This window comes from Pelophylax lessonae (assembly GCF_965119305.1).
Source record: "Pelophylax lessonae genome assembly, chromosome: 6".
Classification (NCBI taxonomy): domain Eukaryota; kingdom Metazoa; phylum Chordata; class Amphibia; order Anura; family Ranidae; genus Pelophylax; species Pelophylax lessonae.
The window spans coordinates 82,908,426-82,930,974 of NC_138773.1; the positions used below are offsets into that span (position 1 = coordinate 82,908,426).

A 22,549-nucleotide genomic window follows, 5' to 3' on the forward strand; every position below is an offset into this window, starting at 1 on the left:
AACAGTTGAACGGCCCAGAGGTACATCGGAGCTTTACTGATCCCGGCATGTAAACAAGCAGATGTGCCAGATGCCAGAGAAAGCCCACATAATGGGAGCTTGATTTTGAGGCAAAGGAATGTTCCAATGCTTCACTCTTGTAAGGTCATTGTGCCCAGAGTTAGGACTTAAGAAACGTACAACCATTTTATACATGCTTTCTTTATCTGCTGTGCTTCAGGACTAAAAAGATTACAAAAATGTAGCACGTTAATATGCATGTTCGTCTACGGATCTAGCAAATGGTGCTCTAGTCTCTCCAATGCCTAGTACACACGATCAGATAATGATCATTAGTACACGGCTTTCGAGAGCCGATCACGACAGTTCATCCAAAATTATCCGAAGGAACAAACATGAAAATGTTTCTCGTACAATTCCAGGACATACGGTTTTCCTTTTTAATCTGTACAGTATTTGTCAAAAAATAAAAAAATGGGAAGCGCAAGACTATGCATGCTCAGAAAAGAAAAAATACATTACATTACAATACAACTTATTACATCACTTCCAAAGTTGTATTCTGTCTTAACTTTAGTACCTTCTTAATTTTCGATATGAGACTTGCATGCAAAAAAAAAAAAAAAAAAACATCATTCAACGAGTTGCTAGAGAAGTGACTCATCCAGCCTCAAGAGAAAGCTAGCAGAGTTTACTTTGCTAAACCATTGTGCACTTACTTTTTTTTTTTCTTGCATAAAAGGTTATAAGTAGAGATGTGCCGAAAATTATCGGCCAAAAATAAGGGTTATCTGCCTTTTGCTGATAGAGAAAAAGGTGCAGAAAATGCACACAATTTGGCTGCAATTGTGCCGCGATTTTACAGTGCTTATGGTGTTTGTTTTTAGGTCATGTGATTTAAAAAACAGCATCAAAACGTAACACGGGTGTGTTCTTGCTGCGTTTTCAATGCATTTCATTAGGGAGGTGCATTTTTTTAGTGCGTTTTTGTTTTAACTGACCAAAAATGCAGTAAGTAAGATTTTAACACTACAACAGAAGCGCAATGGACCAGTGTAAAGACGTGCATAGAATTTAAATGGATGCATTTTTCTTGCGCTAAAGGTGCTAATAATGGCTGACAATAAATTAATTTAGATATTCATTTAAATTCAGGATATTCATTAAAAAGTCGAATACAATACAAATATATAGATAGATCTAGATATAAAAATATATATATATTTTTAAAAACTGTCTTTTTCGGTTTCGGCCAAGTGCATCCTGAATTTTCGTTTTTGGCTCTAAAATGTTCAATTCGGTGCACCTCTAGTTATAACAGAAAACGAATTGCGCAAAAAAAAGAAAAATAACCCAAAGTGATTTTAGATGCCATTTGTATGTATGTTTGTATTTGGCTTAAAGCTGAACCCCTAGGGGAAAATAAATTATTAAAAATAAATAGATTAAAAAAACTACCACAACATAGATGAGATCCTGGGGGGCACTGACTGTGTCCAAATATGGGTGACTGCAAAATCTTGATAACTCAATGTAGAATTGACCTATAGGGTGCTAACCAGATGGTATTTTGCACCTTCTAAAGTAGCATTCTATATTCAAGGTTATTCCAGTTTTATGTTTTTTTTGTAGATGTGGGCAGACTTTCTTATTTTTCCTATATGGTGCTCCTGCCCTATGGTGGCATAGTTCTGGCCCAAAGTATTTAATATGCTTACGAATATGAGATACTATAGCTTTGCAAGGGAAGTGCACACTTAATCTGAAACCCCCTGACCGTAATAACCCACAATTTAGAATGTTGGTCTTTATTTTCACTGCAGCGATTTAGACAGTAGCTAGGGCCTGGAAGAGTCCTGCTCTTCGTGTAATGGAGGTCAGATCCAGAATTATTTGGGCAATGCTCCATGAGAAGAATAGGGGAATATATTACCACACCATGACCAAATTTGTGTCTGCTACTCCAACTGTAAGGGGGCCGTAGCCTGTAGTCCCCTCAGACTACCATATTCTTGTATATCATTCCCATTCTTTTAGTCCCATGACTGCTTACCCTGACTCCCCTTTCCCTAAACCTTGACTCTTTCCACCAACCCCATGTGGGATCCTCTGGTTTGCTTATGTTCAACATGCTACTCTTGTTCTCTTAGGTTGACCAAGAGTTATTGTATTTGTTCATTTCTATACCATGGTCTTTATAGGCTTTGCAGGCCTATAAGTACTACCTTAACTTATGTAACCCTTAATATTTGTGTGAACACCTGCCAAACTTTTAATAAAAAAAAAAAAATTAACAAGAAAACAATAATAATTAGAAGTGTAAGGTTTTGCACTTGGGGACTAAAAACATAAAAACACAATACACGTTAGGAGGGGAAGCCTTGGGGGAATCAAAATGGAGAAGGATCTGGGAGTCTTGGTTGATGATAAATTAGGCAACAGCATGCAATGTCAAGCGGCAGCTGCCAAAGCCAGCAGAATATTATATAAGACTATGATCCTTCCACTTTATAAAACTCTGTTCTGACCGCATCTGGAGTATTCTGTCCAGTTCTGGTCGCCAGTCCTCAGGAGGGATGTGTTGGAGCTGGAGAGAGTCCAGGGAAGGGCAACTAAACTGATTAGGGGATTGGAGGACCTTAACTATGAAGAGCGGCTGCAATCGCTCGATTTATTCTCCCTGGAGAAGAGACGCCTGAGGGGGGACATGATAGCAATTTATAAATTTCTCAATGGGGATCTCAGCTTAGAAAAAAAGCTGTTCATTTGAAGGGATTGCATGAGGACTCGAGGGCATACAATGCGATTAGAGGAGAAGCGTTTTAACCTCAGGCAACAAGGGGGGTTCTTTACTGTTAGGGCTACAAGATTGTGGAATTCTCTACCACAAGAGGTGGTTTCTGCGGGTAGAATGGTGGCTTTCAAAAGACTCTTAGACTTATATCTCAAGGATCAGAACATTCAGGGCTATGTGAGATGATTACAGCCACACACACCTACACAGGTTGAACTGGATGGACTATTGTCTTTATTCAACCTCACCTACTATGTAACTATGTAACTAAGAAGGTTTTACTAGCAGCTAGGGAAAATACCTGAATTTTAACAAAATTTCAACCTCTCTATACAGCAGCACTGAGACTGGAAGAGGGGAGGGCATTACTAGAAGCCAATCAAATGTCCTGTATTCACATAGGCAGGCAAGGAACTTTCTAACAGGAGTAGAGACCAGAGAGATGTCATCAGAGTGTTTGTAGTTCCTCAATGTCCAATTGTAGGCTGGGGGGCAAACGAACGAACTGTTGCTTAACCGCAGCTGGGAAAAACAAGATTTCTAGGCTGGCTTTACTTTCTGGCAGGGCTGCGTAAATCTCAGGACTGGATGGAGAGAAAAACAAATCTGTTGGAAGGTGAAACAGATCTCATATAAATGTTTTATGGATGTAATTTAGCAGTTTGCCAAGACTTTGGTTTAACATAAATGTAATAAAATATATTGATTGGTCTTTGCTCTTCTAATCTAAAAGGATAACTGCACTGTTAAATATAATTTGCAAAAGTAACCTAGTAAGGTGTATGTGATATTCCTATAATGTGTATTTACCTAGACTGCACACACATCCAGTTCTCAGACAGTCTCAATAGAAATAGCTGCAATGCAGTTACAATTTGCTTCTGCCATCTGGATATGGGCAGAGTGAGGTACACTTATACTGGGCATATTTTTCCTAAATGATGCATTCTTCATGCCAAAACAGAAGTAAATGCATAGTAAATCTCAGCCCACATCCCAAGACAGCCCATCTACCCTTGAGGTAGTTTACTTTTCTATGGCGTGCACTTCCGCTACTTCTTTTGCATTCCATGACAAAGCAAAAACTGGATGGGCCATCTTGACGGCATAACCCTTGAGAGAGTCTTGCTGTAAATTCAGAATTGTCGGTATTCCCTTAGGTATGCCCTTTGTTATAAAGCTTTCAAAGACGCTTTCAAAATGTACACATTGCACTGGACGTTCCATTTTCCCATAATGTTTTAATGGAATTGGCAAAACAAAGTCTTAGCATAAACGTCTTTGTATAAAGATGACCTAAGGTAGAACGTGTCATCTATTTTATTGCCAGAAAAGCACTTGACCACACCGAGCACATGATCCGGTAAATGGTAGGCACTGGTCGGGCGGCCCGGCTAATTACAGTTTAATGGCTCAGTTGAGCAGGAGACGAGTCGTACAGGAAAGATTCTTCTGAGAAGATGAACAGCTGGTGGGAGCAGCCTTAGAGTAGCGTAATAAATTATAGAGAACATCTGTCAGCTTCCATTGGCTGCTTTCAGAAGCTGCGTGCACGCTTTGCTCTACCATCCATACACAGACATCCATGCAGCACCGGTCTCCAGAGAGACATGAAATATTTAAAGGTGTTTTCATTCAGACATTGGGAAAGGAATCTTTAACTGAATGGCTGTGGAAGTACTTTTAAAGACTTAAAGGAACACTATCTCTAAGCTGTAATAAATAGTATAATGTGTGGCTTACAGCGAAATCTGAAAGTTAGACACATTTTTATATTTATGGATATAGTATTGAAATATGGGACTTAACTGGTGTGTAACTCTCAAACTATTTACACAAAAACTTGCATCATTTTTATTAGTTTAGATAAACTGAAAATTAAAAAAAAAATAATAATAAATATATATATAATCTAAAAAAATGTATATCCCCAAATGGACCCATCCATAACTAAGAAGACATACACCCACACGGACTTAATGTTTCCTAACCACCTATAGCATCAAAATATTGAATATACTTAGTACAGATATATGCTATGTACATATTTTTTTGTATTTGTTATGGATGGAACCTTTCAACACATTTTGCTTGCTGCTTCTTCAGGAATGGGGCACCAAAAAGGTTAGGCAGCGATTATGTGAACATGTTCACAAAATGCAAAGGCTTCCATGAATGGGCCATCAGTGGGGTATGCCTTTCTCACAGCCCTGAGTGTCATGTGTATCCTCCATCAGAGCCATAAACCTATCAGATATACAGTGCTGTGAAAAAGTATTTCCTGATTTTTTTTTTTTTTTTGCTTGTTTGTCACAATTTATTGATTCAGATCATTATACAAATTTTAATATTACACAAAGATAACCCAAGTAAATACAAATTGCAGTTTTAAATGATGATTTCCTTTTATTAAGGGGAAAAAAACTGTCCAAACCTGCCTGGCTCTATGTCAAAAGTAATTGTAAAAGCCATTTCTTAAGTTTTGGGACTCCAGCGAACCACGGTGAAAGCCATTATCTACAAATGGAGAAAACGTGGGAACAGTGGTAAACCTTCCCAGGAGAGGTTGGTCTACCAAAATGACTCCAAGAGCATGACCACAAGTCAGGAGGACAAAAAAGAACCCGGAGTAACATCTAGAGAACTGCAGTCCTCACTTGCTCCAGTTAAGTTCATAATTCAACAATAAGAAAGAAACAGGGCAAAAATGGAATCCATGGGAGAGTTCCAAGGCAAAAGCCACTGCTGACCAAAAAGAACACAAAGGCTCTTCTCACATTTGCCAAAAAACATTGTGATTATCCCAAGACTTTTGGGCAAATATTCTGTGGACTGATGAGACAAAACTTGAGCTTTTAGAAGGTTTACATCTGGCGTAAATCTAACACTGCATTTCATAAAAAGAACATCATACCAACAGTCAAATGTGGTGGTAATGTGATGGTTTGGGGTTGCTTTGCAGCTTCAGTACGACTGTTGGACGACTTGCCATAATTGATGGAAACATGAATTATGCGATCTACCGGAGAATATCCGGCCATCAGTTTGTGACCTCAAGCTCAAGCACACTTGGTTTATGCAGCAGGACAATGATCCAAAACACACCAACAAGTCCATCTCTAAATGGCTCAAGGAAAAACAAAACAAAGGTTTTTGAGTGGCCTAGTCAAACTCAGGACTGAAATGCAATTGAGATGCTGTAGCATGACCTTAAACAGGCCGTTCATGCTTGAACCCTCCAATGTGGCTGAATTAAAACAGTTCTGCAAAGAATGGGCCTAATTCCTTAGCGATGTGAAAGACTCATTGTCTGTTATCTCAACAACTTGAATGCAGTTGTTGCTGCCAAGGGTGGCACGACCAGTTATTCAGTTTAGGGGGCAATTACTTTTTCACATAGGGCCAGGCAGGTTTGGACGGCTTTTTTTCCCTTACTAAATAAAATCATCAATGCAATTAAAACTGCATTTTGTATTTACTCGGGTTATCTTTCTGTAATATTAACATTTGTTTGCTGATCTGAATTATTTAAGTGTGACAAATATATGCAACAAAAAAAAATGAGAAGGGGAAAAATACTATTACACAGCACTGTAATGAACAGTGAAAAGATCAGAAGATGCCATGCACCTCCTTGGACCTAACTTATAGTTTGCCGTCACTCTTTACAAAGTGGCTGAACTCCTGGAATTCAGCTTTAAATGCCCTTGAGCTTCATTGTGTGCTCCAAAGCTTTGGAAAAGAACACTTGGTCATTTGGGGTACCAGGAACATTGTGGGACTTTCACATCTTTGGAGACCACAGAGTCTATTATTTTCAATCAGGCAGACTCTGGGAGATATGAAGTTTAGCACACAATGGCCATTTTGCAGCACTACTTAATAGGGAACAACCAATTATCGGCAAAGCCGATATATCGAGGGCTGATATGCACTTTCCCCGATATATATCGGAATCGGCCACCAAGGTGACCGATATTGCCGATATTTCGGGAAAGTGCATGTACCGGAGTGATGCCTGCAGCTAGAGGCATCACCCCAGTAACGGCGTCCATAGCCGACGGGCGGCCTGTTTTGTAATGACAACCAATGTGGCTGAGAAGCCGCTCGGCTGTCATTACAAGGAGCGGGAGGGGGCGTCTCCCCCCACCCGCCTTTCCGCGGCCTGCCCGGGTCTCCGGTCTCACCAGTCTGCACGGCCGCCAAAGACCAGAGCCGAATGCGGCTTTGATCGGATCGAGTCTCCATGCAAAAACCCGGAAGTGATGTCATGACATTACTTCCGGGTACTGGCGCCAGATTCAAAAAATTACAGCATTCAAAACAGCCAAACTTGGCGTTTTGAATGCTTTTAAGTGCAGAGAGGTTTGGGGTCTTTTAGACCCCCAGATCCCTCCACAAGAGTACCTGTCAAAGAAAAAAATATATATATTTTTAAATGTATGAAAATATCGGCGCATACCGGCTGATACCGATATGCATTGACCAAAATATCGGTATCGGCAACGTAAAACCAATATCGGTCGATCACTACTACTTATCAAGCAGACGTTCTCCCAGCTCCTGAGTGTGCATAACGGCATCAATTAGCAAAACCCCCAGCTAAAAGGATTGTAAACGCCCTTACCACGACATATTATACAAATATTTAGTTTTTTGCTAAATTCTGCATTCTGCAAATACTTTTCTGACACCTCCAGTGGTTATGAGAGAAGACAGCTATTTTTTGGTATTTAGGTCAGTTCTGAGAGAATTTCCATCTCTGGCTTTCAGAAGATTTCTATCCCTGTAGCCAGTATGAGGTGTGAAATGAAATTCTGATCCGTCTGACAAGTTTAGCTCATTAACATGCCAGAGTGAAGTTAGACTTTAATTAGACGGGGGCAGGTGATGTTTACCGGCTCTTGTCTCAGCTGTAATTCACAACAGAAAGCATCAAATCTGGTCTATCCCAGGATCTCGCACGACTTCGCCATTCGCAATTTATTCAGCGTTTCTGACAATCGGCACTTTTCTTGTCTGCTTTGCATATCAGACTTTTTAATTATTGATGTTTTGTTCTTTTCCAGACGTTAAACAGAGTTGGAGGGTTCACAACAAGATTTTTTACTTTAGGGTCGGTTCACACTGCCAGACATTGCGTGTGATTCACATTGCATTGCTGTGCAGATCACATGCGATGTCTGTGCAATGCAAATTCAACCATACAAACTGTATGGCTGAATTCACACCGCATTCAGACCAAACTCGTGCAGGACCCTTTTTTTGTTCGCACCAGAATCGGTTTGCGTGGCTGTTTACACCCATTTGATCTGATTGCTCTCCGAATTTACAGTTCACACTGTGATCTGCAAACAGATCTAGGGGTGTCAATAACTTTGTATTGACACCCCCAGCGGTTCGGAGAGAGCAGTGTGAACAACCGGTGATTCAGGTGTGATGCGGAAACTCGCACGGGATTCGCAGGGTTTCCCGCGTTGCACCAGTGTGAACCGGCCCTTCGCATTTAAAGTTGTAGCATTTGTAAATAGAGTACGGAAAGGTCAAAACTTCTGTCTGTTTTTGTTTCTCTCTGTACTATGGGGGCATTTCTCCTTCTTTTTCTGGTGACTGGTATAGTAAGTAGGGGGGACATGTCCCCAAAAAAGCACACAGACAGCATTTAAGACTTCCTATAGACTAGGAAGGGCTAGCACCTGTGCCAGGTTTTTATTGCTATTTTTTATTGCTATCGGTGTCTACATAGGTAGAATTACCCTCACTTCCTGTCCTGTAACTGATGCCTTCTTGGCCAGGAGTTAAAGTAAAAATGTTGTGGGCTCAAATTTTCTCTTTTCCTGCATAAAGTGTGTATGTATGTATGTATGTATGTATATATGTGTGTGTGTGTATGTATGTGTATGTGTGTGTGTATATATATATATATATATATATATATATATATATATATATATATATATCTCCCACACACACACTATGTTGTCAAAAGTATTGGGATGCCTGCCTTTACATCCACCTGAACTTTAATTGGCATCCCAGTTGGCTCACCCTTTACAGCTTTAACCGCTTCATCTCTTCTGGGAAGGCTGGCCACAAGGTTTAGGAGTGTGTCTATGGGGATGTTTGACCATTCTTCAAGAAGCGCATTTGTGAGGACAGTCACTGATGTTGGTGGAGTAGGCCTGGCTTGCAGTCTCTGCTCTAATTCACCCCAAAGGTGTTCTATCGGGTTGAGGTCAAGAATCTGTGCAGGCCAGTCAAGTTCCTTCACCACAAACTCGCTCATCCATGTCTTTATAGACTTTTTGCTTTTGTGCGTTTGTCCAAATCATTTGGTGGAGGGGAGATTATGATGTGGGGTAATTTTTCAGGGGTTGGGCTTGGCCCCTTCGAGCCAGTGAAGGGAACTCTTAAGGTGTCAGAATACCAAGACTCTTTGGACAATTTCATGCTGCCAACTTTGGCGATGGCCCCTTCCTGTTCAAACATGACTGCGCACCAGTGTACAAAGTAAGGTCCATAAAGACATGGATGAGCGAGTTTGGGGTGGAGGAACTTGACTGGCCTGCACAGAGTCCTGATAGAACACCTTTGGGGTGAATTGGAGCGGAGACTGCGAGCCAGGCCTTCTGGTCCAACATCATTGCCTGACCTCACAAATGCGCTTCTGGAACAATGGTCAAACATTCCCATAGACACACTCCTAAACCTTGTGGACAGACTTCCCAGAAGAGTTGAAGCTGTTATAGCTGCAAAGGGTGGGCCAACTTAATATTGAGCCCTACGGACTAAGACTGGGATGCCATTAACCACTCTGCAACCGCTCACAGTAATACTACTGCGGCAGAGTGGTTCGTTATCGTCCAGCCACGTAGTATTAACGTGACTGGACTCCTCCCCTTCTGGGCGGCGCTTGCGCGCCGTCGGAGGCTCGCTCCCGCTGTTTTCATTCACAGCGGGAGTCGGGCCAGGGAAGGAGCAGCGGCGATCGCCGCTGCTCTTACCCGATTGTCGGGGATCGAGTCTGGAGATCCGCCCGCCTGTGTAAACACAGCGGGCGGATCTCCATAGTGACAGGGAGTGACAGATCGGACTGTTCAGCATAGCTGGACATCCGATCTGTCCATGACTCACACAGTCACCTCCCCCCCTACACGTCAGTAAGCACCAGGCATACATTAACCCCTCCCTCTCCAATAAAATTAACCCCTTCCCTGCCAGTGTCATTTTTACAGTAACAGTGCATATATATAGCACTGATTACTGCAGTAATGTCACTGGTACCCCCAAAAGTGTCAAAAATGTCAGTCAGGGGTCCGGTCTGTCCGCCGCAATGTCGCAGTCCCGCAAAAAAAATCGCAGATCGCCGCCATTACGCGTTAAAAAAAAAACACCAAAAATGACAGAAATCTTTCCCTTTGTTAGTAAACGCAATAACTTTTGCGCAAACCAACCAAATACGCTTATTGCGATTTTTTTTTACCAAACATATGTAGCATAAAACAAATTGGCCAAAAACTTTTAAAAAAATTGGTTTTTACATCTTTTTTGGGGGGAATTTCATATAAAAAAATGTGAAAAATATTGTTATTTTTTCAAAATAAACGCTCTTTTTTTGTTTATAGCGCAAAAAGTAAAAATCGCACAGGTGATCAAATACCACCAAAAGAAAGCTCTGTTTGTGGGAAAAAAAGGACGTAAATTTCGTTTGGGTACGGCGTCGCACGACCGCGCAATTGTCAGTTGAAGTCGCACAGCGCCGAATCGCAAAAAGTGGCCTGGACGGAAGACAGCAAAATCCTCCGGTTGTAAAGTGGTTAAGTGTTCATGTGCGTGTAAAGGCAGGCGTCCCAATACTGTTGTGTTGGTAATATAGTGTGTGTGTGTGTGTGTGTATATATATATATATATATATATATATATATATATATATATATATATATATATATATATATATATATATATATATATATATATATATATATATATATATATATATATAAATTTACATGCAGTTTCAATGCATTTTTTTCGAAAACTTTTAGAAATAATGACCTAATTGATAAAGTTGGGGGTCCCAAACTGTAATTGGGGAAACCCAAATAGGACACAGGTTACACCTCTCTGTTACAGGCTGTGAATGACCCAAGTTGGGACATTTCAACAACTTTCATTGAAATTCTTTCGTCAATAATTTCATAGTACATTGAGCAAGTCACATTTGGTTCAGTTCTTTTGTGTATTTGTGCTTGCTTTTTCTGCATACTACCAGTCGGTATATGTCATTGAATATTCTGCTTATGTATTCAAACTTCCATTTACAGCTCCTGATGTGTCTAATTGCACTTTTGGATGTAAATGTAAACCCATAATATACATTTCATGTAAAAGCTTTTCCTTCCCTATTAATGCCCCGTAGTGCTTGAACTCTTTCCTTTTCTATTACATTACATTGCTCTTCAAGTGAAGTTTGCTGAACTCCGCTCACATTGTTTTAGACACCAGTTCTTACCAGTTTTTATTTCTTGCTTTTCAGATATTTTAAGCTACTATCTCTCCTGTAATGCTGGATCTGCCAACCCTTTTCAGCAGGTACGTTAGACAATTTTCTTTTTTTTTTTTTTTTTTATGTTTTTTTATCTTTTTCACTTTTGTTTGAAAATGCAGACTTATAAATTCTTTAGGGGAGTTAAATAGAATCCTGTAAGTAGCTTGAAAAGTAAGTATTCTTCTACAAAACAGAGCCCCGCATATTAAAGTGGTTGTAAAGGTTATATATATTTTTTTTCCAAAACGTCCAACATGATATACTTACCTGGTCTGTGCAATACCACTGCACAGAGCAGGTAAGTATACCATGTTTGCTATACTTACCTGCCCCGAACCTCCTCTTCTGGGGGTCCCCCCTCCTCCTCTTCTCATGGTGGCACACCTGTGGGCTTGCTCCTGATCCGGGGTGTGGGCATCCTTATGCCTCGTGCACACAATCCGATAATGGTAAGAATAAAATCACTTTCGAATTGATCACGCGATAATCTGATTGTTAGTACACAGCTTTCCACAGCCAATCACAACATTTTGTCCAACAAAATCCAAAGGGACAAACACAAACACTTTTGCCCGATAGCCTAGCGAATGACAATCGTTTAATCAGTACGGTATGCGTCCGCTAAAAATCGATAGACAAAGACCACGCATGATCCGAAACACGAAAATAACACGGAAAAGGCCTGGCTGCCATTGTTTGTTTTGCACTATCCAATACGTAGCTACGCAACCAGGAAGCTTTTCCAGAATCGTAACAAAAAAAAAAATCATACGTTTAGTACGGATTGTTGAATTCGATTCTAGTATCGAGCAACAAAATGCGAACGATAAGACGTCCGATTATCTGATCGTGTGTACGAGGCATTAGCTACACCCTCTGCTACCTCCTCACAGCATTTGATTGGCAGCTGTCTTTGAGCCTGTGAAAGAGGAGAAAGAGAACCAGCATTTCAGCCGACAGGCACAGAACTGGATCGATGCAGGATTTGGGTAAGTATTTAAGGGGCGGTGGGGAGGGGACAAGTAGTGGAAGGTGTTTTTTTTTTTTTTTTTTTTTTTTTTACCTGCATTAGGGTAAAAAGCCTTTTGGCTTGAGAACCACTCTTATGTACTGAGGACACCGCCATGCGTAAAGATTTTTTGGGATAATGTAATTAAATGTGAACTAACTCATCAAGGAAAATGTTAAAAAAAAAAAATTGATTTGGAAGATGGCTGCATAATGAAGTTTTGTTAAGCTTACATTTTTTGCTTAAGATCGTTTTTAACCATTTTGTATTAAGCTAGCCATATACAGCTTGAATTTAGAATGATTTCTGCTGAATCGTCTGATATTCTAGCCATGGATGGTCCTGTTCGCACCAATCAGGTCAACAAAGGTTGATTTAAAAATTGAGTGAGTCTGATGGAAAATTATCTTAGGAACGGTGGCTGCATTCTATCAGATACCGTCACAATTTGACTATTCAGAAATCTGAGAGTTTAATGGAAAAAAAAAAAAAACTGTTAGAGTCACTGTACTAATGATCTGACATTAGTACAGCAATCTCCCCTGCTGTTCTTTTGTGGTCTGAAAAGAACACTCTGCCATTGTCTGAGAGTGCTGATTGGGAGCCAGTTGGCTGATGGTTTTCCAGCATGCTCATCCACAGAAGCCAGTGAAACCAGACGGCTTCTGTCAGACCGGCTGCCATACGCATGGGCTGAATGTTGGTTGATTTTTATTGAACCGGCTGATGTTGTCCGACATTCGGCCTGTGTGAACTTGGCCTTAATCACATGTCCGATGTGGTTGCAAGGCATTGTAGGAAGACGGGATAAAACCTTTTGAGTGGCTGCCAGGAGAAGGTTGAAGGGGCTCTGAGTGTTACTCAAATTGCTGGGGGGGGGGCTTAACTCCCCTTTACTCACCCACTTTCTTTTACATCAGAGTTCTCAGCCCCTTTACACCAGAGTCCCCCTTTACAACAGAGTCCTTTGTCCCACCTTGTCAAGTAGAGTCCTGGGGGAGGTTGGAGCTGGTCTGGACCAAAGCAGGACTTCCATCTTCTTCTGCATGCCATCCTTTGATCAAAATTATCCATCTCCATTGTGCATGCGGGCCAGGGTACTAAGCAGTCTTTTGTGCCCCCCTGGCCCCTCCATTTCCTAAAACCAACATCACTGTTCATGCATGAGAATAACAGCAAGGGTTACCAAGAACTTGTACAATAGACCGTAATCTTTGTGTAGTAAGCCGGCTATATACAGTATATTACCAAAAGTATTGGGACACCTGCCTTAACACACGCATATGAACTTTAATGGTATCCCAGTCTAAAGGCCCGTTCACACGATAAGAAAATCGGAAGTAAAATTTAGTCTGACGAACAATCTGCAGATTTTTGGATCGTTAGAATAGTGCTTTTGACAGCCGATTACAAATTTTCATACAACAAAAGCTGAATCTGCAGCTATACAATTTTTTATCGTACCTGAACACAACATCCGGTTTTCCTTTTAATTAGTCCAAAAAAACTGTAAGAGCAAGACTAGGCATGCTCGGAGACGAAAGAATACATACAAAACAATTCAACACACGACATCGCTTCTGAAGTTGAATTCTGTCGTACGAGAATTTTTGTATGAAAGTAACCTTTTCACTTTCGATATGAGACTAGCATGCAACAAAAAAACTGATGAAAAAATAGTCAGATAAACTGATCGTGTGTACGAGGTTTTAGTCCATAGGGTTCAGTATTGAGTAAGTTGACATACCCTTTGCAGCTATAAGTTTCAACTCTTCTGGAAAGTCTGTCCACAAGGTTTAGGAGTGTGTCTATGGGAATGTTTGACCATTCTTCCAGAAGCGCATCAGTCAGACACTGATGTTGGACAAAAAAGCCTGGCTTGCCGTCTCCACTCTAATTCATCCCAAAGGTGTTCTATCAGGTTGAGGTCAGGATCCTTTGCAGATCAGTAAAGTTTCTCAACCCCAAACTCACTCATCCATGTCTTTATGGACCTTTTTTTGTGCACTGATGCGCAGTCATGTTGGAACAGGAAGGGGCCATCCCCAAACTGTTCCCACAAAGTTAGGAGCATGAAATTGTCCAGAATGTTTTTGTATATTGACGCCTTAAAGAGTTCCCTTCACTGGAAATAGGGGCCAAGCCCAATCCCTGAAAAACAACCCCACACCATAATCCCCCCTCCACCAAATAATTTGGACCAGTGCACAAAGCAAGGTCCATAAAGACATGGATGAGAGCGTTTGGGGTGGAGGAACTTGGCTGGCCTGCACAGAGTCCTGACCTCAACCCGATAGAACACCTTTGGGATAAATAAGGGCGGAGACTGTGATCTAGGCCTACTCATCAACATTGGTGCCTGACCTCACAAATGCACTTCTGGAAGAATGGTCAAACAATCCCATAGACACACTCCTAAACCTTGTGGATAGCCTTCCCAAAGGGTTGAAGTTGTTAAAGCAGCAAAGGGTGGGTCAACCCAATACTGAACCCTACGGACTAAGACTGGGGTACCAAAAAAGTTAATGTGCATGTAAAGGTAGGTGTCTCAATACTTTTGGTTATACAGTGTAGATGGACTGAAATTCGGCTGCTTCAGCATGGATCGGCCCGAATTTCAAGCCATCTATCAACTTGCCTACAACTACTTTGTTGGCTTTTTGCTGGCCTGTTGCTACAGTACTCAATGTAATACATTTGAATGGAGTACTGTAGCCTGGAGCTCTCTATGACACTTAGGCCAACTTGTACAGAAACAAAATGATTGCGCAGTTAGTCACCAGTAATAATTTAAGCAAAGGCTGCTGTACAGGAGCAATATTACTGTGTGCATACATACAAAAGATGCCAGTTATTATGTGCAAGTGCTGCAAGGCTAGAATTACTGAAAAGCTACGTTCAATAATGCATAAATTAGAAATTGTAGGAATTCTGTGGTGTTTGTTGACTCCAGGGAGGCGGTCTTCTAATGGTTTCTCTGTGCTTTTAGTGATAAAAATAGGGCCTATGTGACAACAATGGGTGATTAAAATCCAAATATGGACTGACCCTTTAAACAACCAGAGAGTATGAATCTTGTTTCTTTTTTTTTAAAACAGTGAGGTTTATTGAAACTTTTGGTACAATACAAAAATAAACCGTGCATTGAAACTTCGATCAGATTCATAACACACAGAAGTACAAAAAAAAAAAAAATACAAATATACACAGTGATTAACACTTAGAAACAGAACAGACATAGTAAAAATAAGGCAGTAGTCAGTTACTTTCTTTCGGCCCAACACTCAAGCAGACAATATTAGGTCAATTGGGGCGGTCAGCATAAAGTAGTTACCCACTGCACTACTGAGCCGTATCAGGGCACTGCACCCACTTGTCCCAAATCTTGTTGAACTTCTGAGGGCACCCCCTATGTTTATATAAAAGTTTATGAAATGGGATGACACTATTAATTTCCTTAATCCACAATCCTAGAGTAGGAGGAGTAGGTCTCATCCACCGCCTGGCTATCAATTTACGCGCTATAAACAAAGTTTCCTGAAGAAATATGACAGTGGATTTGGGCATCTCTCCATCCGGATAGACCCCCAGGAGACACTCCTTAGGGGAGAGTTGTAGAGGAGACCCCATTTTGTTGTGCAGAAATGTGACTACCTGTTACCATAGAGTCTGTAATTGGGGACAGCTCCACAATAGGTGAAAGAAGGAAGCATCAGGGTCTGCGCACATAGGACAAGAGGGGACCAAGTCAGGGTGATATTTGGACAGTCTAAGTGGGGTGAAATAAGCCTGGTGTATTATAAAGGTCTGGGTTAGGCGATCCGACAGTTTTGGCGACACTCTGCGGCACGTCTCCAGGGCATCCTCCCATTCCTCATCCTCCATAGCCCCCACATTGCGCTCCCAGCGGGTCTTAAGTGCAAAAGCTAAAGTGGTCGAGGAAGGTGTGTGGAGCTCAGAGTAGAACATGGAAATGAGGTGACTGGGTTCTGTACTTTTAACAATCTCAAGGGTGGTGACCGATTCTATCTCAGGAGGACCGTCAGGGAATTGAGATCTATAAGCATGGGAGAGCTGTAAGTATCTGTAGTGCATGGGGCCCTGGAGCGCAAACTGGTCTCGCAGGGTCTCGTAAGACCGCAGACCAGTGGTCGTGGAGATATGGCTAAGGAGGAGAATACCCCTCCCACTCCATATCGACAGGTCAGGGATGGAGAGGAACTCACGCAATGTACTATTATGCCACAGAGGGGTGAGTGTGTGGAACGGAGGGCACCGAAGCCTGGACGCTACCACCTCCCAGATCCGACAATAGTGATATAGGAGAGATCTGGGGCACAGGGGCTCCGGCGAGCCCCTGACGCCCCTAAGGATAACTAGGAGGGGGTCCCCGAGGGGATGAGCCCACCCAGGGCAGAGCAGGGTCAAGAAGCGTTCTCTATCCATTTTATCAATGTGAAAGAACTGGGACAACTGAGCTGCCAGATAGTACAGATTAAAATCCGGCAGGGCCAACCCCCCTAGATTTGTAGGATTTTTGAGTTTGCGCCAGGAGATCTTGTGCCGGTTAGCACCCCAAACAAAGGTCTTGAGGAGTGATTCCATCTGCTTAAACAGCCTGAGTGGCAGATATATAGGAGAATGCCATACAACATAGAGAATTTTGGGAAGGAGAATCATTTTAATTAAATTGACCCTACCCATCACTCCCAGAGGTAATTTGGACCATACTTGAATTTTGGCCTTAAGCAGAGGGAACAAGGGTTGAACGTTATCTGGGACATAATCTGCTGAGCTAGCTGTCACCTGAATCCCTAAGTATTTAATGCGGGATACACACTGCAGGGCCGGGTTTGCGGGGGCGATCGCCTGCGGGCTCTCGTCAAGCGGGAGAATTTGTGACTTATCCCAGTTTATCTGAAAACCGGAGAATCGTCCGTACCGTTCAATTAAAGAAAGGGCTGTGAGCAGGGATTCTCGAGAGTCTTCCAAATATAACAAAGTGTCATCAGCATACATGCTGATTTTCTCCTCCAGCGGTCCCTTACGTAGGCCACGAATCCCGGGATGTGCTCTAATGGCCATCGCCAGGGGTTCCGCGGCCAGGGCATACAGCAGGGGGGAGAGGGGGCACCCCTGTCGAGTGCCACGGGATAAAGGGAAGGCGGTCGACTGCCAGCCGTTGGCCAGGACCCTAGCTACCGGGGCGCTATATAGAAGTTTGACCCACTTAATAAAATTAGGTCCAAAGCCGTATCGGTCCAGGCAGGTCCATAGAAATGGCCACTCTACCGAGTCGAATGCTTTAGCCGTGTCCAAGGAGACCACCACCCTGCCGCCCATTCCGTCGTGTTGTGCCTGGAGATTCATGAATAACCGGCGAAGGTTAAATGAGGTGTTCCTCCCAGGCATGAACCCGGCCTGGTCCGAGTGTATGAGTGAAAGGATCACCTTGTTAAGACGGAGGGATAAAATTTTTGCAAGGATTTTAGTGTCTACTGGGAGCAAAGAGATGGGACGGTAAGACTCTGGGGCGTGCAAGTCCTTGCCCGGCTTGGGGATGAGCACAATTAGCGCCTCCCGCATAGAAGGGGGCAGGACTGCATCCTTGAACAGAGATTGAAACAAAGCCAATAATTTAGGAGAAAGGAGTTCCGAATATTGGGAGAAGAATTCAATCGGGAGGCCGTCCAGGCCGGGGGCCTTAGATCTAGGGAACTCGGACACGGCTGCTGCAATCTCCTCCACAGAGATGGGTGCCTCGAGGGTCGCCAACTGGTCGGGTGTCAATGTGGGAAAGGCAATAGAGTCCAGAAAGTCATGCATGTCAGTGCAGTCAGCGGGGGCCCTAGAGGTGTAAAGTGTACTAAAAAATGATCGGAAACACTGTGTCACCGCAGCAGGATCGGTGATCTCATTACCCAGGTCATCCTTCAAAGTAATAACTACCGGGGGCCTATCCTCACAATGAACTAAATATGCGAGGGGTTTCCCCGCCCGCTCTCCATGTGCAAACAGATTCTGCTTCTGAAAAAACATCTTAGATTTCGCCTTCTCATATTCAAGTTGGGAAAGGACTTTAGAGGTCAATTTATACTGGGATTCATGCGTCGGAGTCGGGTCCGCCATAAAGGCCTGTTCAGCTTCAAACAGATTCGCCGTGGCCCTGGAGATCTCCTCAGCAGCCCGCGCTCTAACAGCTTTGATTTTGGAAATCATAGTGGATCTGGCGAACAGTTTAAATGCCTCCCACACTGCAGCCGGGGAGGCAGTGCCCTCATTATCAGAAAAGAATTGTGTCCAGGTCCCCTCAATGTCGTTCCCATCAGACACCAAGGGGAGCCAGGCGGGATTCAGGCGCCAGGCCGGGGGAGGTCTATTACAGGGCAAGGACAACAGTATCCAATAAGGGCAGTGATCAGACAGAGTCCGTGGGGCGAAGCCTGCCGCCAGTAACCTGGGGAGCAGGGTTCGAGACATCAATATCCGATCAATGCGTGACATAGAATGGTGTGCAGCCGAGAAACAGGAGTACGCACGCTGAGCGGGGTACTTGCTGCGCCAAGAGTCGGCCAAACCAAAGCTCTCCACCAATCGGGAGAACCTGGTTGGGGACGACCCCGGCGGCGCCTGGGAGGCGCCACCGGATCTATCCAGACCCGAGTCCATCACATTGTTAAAGTCGCCCAGCCAGATCACCGGGGCCCCCGGGCATTGTGCCATAAACGCCAATCCCTCCATTATAACCACAGCAGAGTAAGGGGGGGGCACATAGAAAGCCATCAGCAGCATCAATTCCCCATAGACTGACGTTTTAAGGAAGACATATCTACCCATTGGGTCAACCTGAGATCCTAGGAGCTGGAAATGCACCGATTTGGCCACCAGAAGCACCACACCCCTGGAGTGCGAGCTATATGCAGAGTGCTGCACCCAACCAACCCAAGGCCGTTTGAGAGACTGCTGTACGCGGCCCTCCAAATGTGTCTCCACCAGTACTATGTCAGCCCGGACACGGCGTAAAACATTAAAGACAGCCGTCCGTTTAATCTTATCGCGCATACCCCTGACATTCCACGTCAACAATTTCAATGCGGCCATGGCAGGGGTAATACGGAGCGTGGAGCGGAGGCTCCCAGGATCTCAGGCAATAAGACCACAGAACTAACAATTCCACGGTCATACACTAGCATTAATAAACGGCAGTAAAAGAGCAGGCAGTTATTACTTGAGGTCAATGTGCATAGAACAGAAACAGTATAGAGATTGTACCAATTATAAACTGTAAACAATGGTAATACCCCAATCCCCCCTCCCTGCCCTGCACCAACCCCAACTTGTGCGGGCATGTTCCCAAACAAGTGCCTCAACCAGAACAGGCCCACATGCGACTGGTAAAGAGCAATATCAGGAGGCCAGGGACCCCCAGGATAGTCAGCAAAAATACAGCAAAATACAACTAGGACAAGCAAGGGGGCCCGGGGGCCCAGGTCCAGCAGAAGTCGCAGGGGGCAACAGGGGAGTTGGGCACAAACACACGCCTGAGCGGGTGTAGGGGGCGAAAACCAACAGGTGTATCGCTGGGTAGCAAAACCTATGGGCAGGTGGAAATCCATAGGAAGAGAACAAAAAAAACCAGTTCCATCTGTGGAGCTAGGGCGCTCCGCCGGTCAAACACAGGAGCAGTGGTTCAGGGAAATGAGGGGGGGGGGAAGGGGGGTGCAAAGTCTTGAGTTCCGCAGGATCTACAAAGCCCCCCCCACCTCTGCAGCAGCATAAGGCATAGGCAATCAGGGAGAAAGTGTCATGAAGTCGCCAGGGCAAGGTGGTCAGGCTCTAGCTTCCAGTCCTTCTAGCCAGGAGATGGCGGCTTCCGGATCCTCAAAGAAGTGGGCTCGGTCCTCACCCTCCACTCTAAGACGGGCCGGGTACAACATAGAGTATTTGATATTCTTGATACGCAGCCTGCGTTTGACCTCCAAAAAGCTCTTGCGGCGCCTCTGGACCTCAGCAGAGAAGTCGGGGAAAATCGCTATTTTGTGATTTCCAAATGGAATGTTCCCCTTAACTCTGGCCAGGCGCAATATGGCATCTCTGTCCCGATAGTTCAGGAATTTAGCGATGAATGTGCGGGGGGGTGCACCCTGAGGGGGGGGACGCCCTGAGAGGCGATGTGCACGTTCCACAACAAAAGTGGGTGAAAAGGATTCTCTGCCATATGTTTGAGTGAGCAATTGTTCCAAATAAGATGAGGGGTCTGCACCTTCAGAGCCCTCCGGGAGGCCAATGAACCGCAAGTTACAGCGGCGCAGCCTATTCTCCATGTCATCTTGTTTTTGAAGGATAAGGTGTACTTGTTGCTGCAGCCTGTCTGAGGAGCTTTGCAATGGGGGGAGGGAGTCTTCCACCTCGCTGATTCTGTGTTCAGCCTCACCAACTCTGTCCCTTAGCTTCTGCATATCCTGACGCATCAGTGATATATCTACCTTCACCTCCTCGATTTTAGTTGTCAGCATGGTCTGGCAGGTGGCAATCGCTTCCAATACCTTGGATGTAGCAGGGCTCTCCGGCTCCTCCACCACGAGCGACGGGCCGGCGCCATCTTGGATCGGGGCCTCCTTCTCCAGCCTCCGGAATGCAGCTAGTTTTGCCGCAGCTTCCGAGCCTTTCTTCGGCGGAGACATGTGGAGGTCAGTGCCGCGGGTGTGCGGGAGGTGAAGGGAGGATTATCGTGCCCGGAGGGCTGCAGGATTAGCGGTAAAGGAGATCGGTCCGGCGGAGCTCCTCTCACACACGTCCTCTCACATGCTGCGCCAGGCCACGCCCCCCATGAATCTTGTTTCTATTTATTGAGTTCATTTTTCCTTAAAACTGAAATGCAGCCTTCCGTTACAATTGTACAGTTTATACTGAAATTGCTTACTCTGATTTTACTGCACACTGTGAGCTTCTCACAATGCACATTAAAAACCTACAACAAGTCAGAGCCCTGCTTAATTTACTGGCTAGCCTACCCCTCTAGTTCATTAGATTACAGTTCTTTTAATCATGGAGGCTCAGCATCATATGTGGGTGTTACCTAGGGCAGTATGCATGCAAGTCAAGCCTTTATAGCTACCACCCATCAAGGATGTGACTCCTTTCAAGAGCCAGCAAAATGCTTGCATCGGGGCTGGGGGCTCTTAAGAGCAGTACTGAGGCAGGATGCTGTGATGTTTACAGGAAACAATGTACTGCAACCCACCAGCCATGATCTGCATGCATTGCCTAAAGAAGTTTGGAGGTGTTGAATTCTGTATCGGGTATTTATTTTTTTGTATCAAAGCAGCTTGCAATGGACAGGATGTGATGACCAATTGTTCCCCCTTCTGTGTCTTTCAGATATTGTCAAGTGGCCACAAAGCCCTGGTGGAGATGCAGGATGAGGTACTGGATCTCTTGCGTTCAGCTGTTAAAGAATACCCCAAGTCATTGGTAAGAAGACAGAAGTGGCTCTTTCACTACAGAATGAGAATTGGTATTCAAGTAATTTGTGGACCAAGCTGGTAATCCAGAAGGGATGGTGGTCACCTGACAGGTCATGCATCAAAGTGGAAGTCCAGGCCCATAAAAGGGGTTGGGAGCAGATTTAAGCATAGTTTGGAAAATCCTGCAATTCCACTTTAACATGTCCCACAGCACCCCACAACAGAATCAGGGAGGATCCAACAACATCAGGCATCATGGAAGAAAAGCAAGGGCGCAAAGAAACATCAACTTATTGCAACTTTGAGATAAAAATATAGTGATGAGTTGCATTACAACATGAAGGGATCGATATTCGGTAGCACAGAAAACACAGGCGCAGTACAAGATGGCAGCGCTGGATCCAGTGTGAGAGTGGAGCCTGAACTGAGAGCAAAACAGAGCATGACTCTCCACGATACCACTGTGCAGGGGAGCTTGGTACCCAGACCGAAAAGCAAGAGTGGGTGGGGTTCAAAGCATGCAACGAGTTTCTAGGGATCTGCCCCTTTGTCAAGCCTACCTTGTGCCATATACAGTACAATTATATACTGCAGCATCATATGTCACAGATTATCAGTCAAAACATTCAAAAAAGTAGTATTCAACTCAGAACACACTCAGTAAAAAATACAGACATATCTAATCTAATAAATCCATAGACAATGTGTAAAAAAATTATAATATAATCATG

The 22,549-nt window shown here is 43.8% G+C and overlaps 1 protein-coding gene across 1 annotated transcript in view; it reads left to right on the top strand.

Moving 5' to 3' along the window:
• The window catches only part of TTYH3 (tweety family member 3), a gene marked incomplete at its 5' end in the record, with an annotated part of 144,241 nt that overhangs the window by 60,005 nt on the left and 61,687 nt on the right, over positions 1 to 22,549 (top strand). The window contains 2 exons of the mRNA XM_082261693.1: positions 11,331 to 11,386; positions 21,733 to 21,825. Of these exons, the coding sequence (XP_082117819.1) occupies positions 11,331 to 11,386; positions 21,733 to 21,825 (149 nt within the window). The remainder of the gene's footprint in view (positions 1 to 11,330; positions 11,387 to 21,732; positions 21,826 to 22,549) is intronic.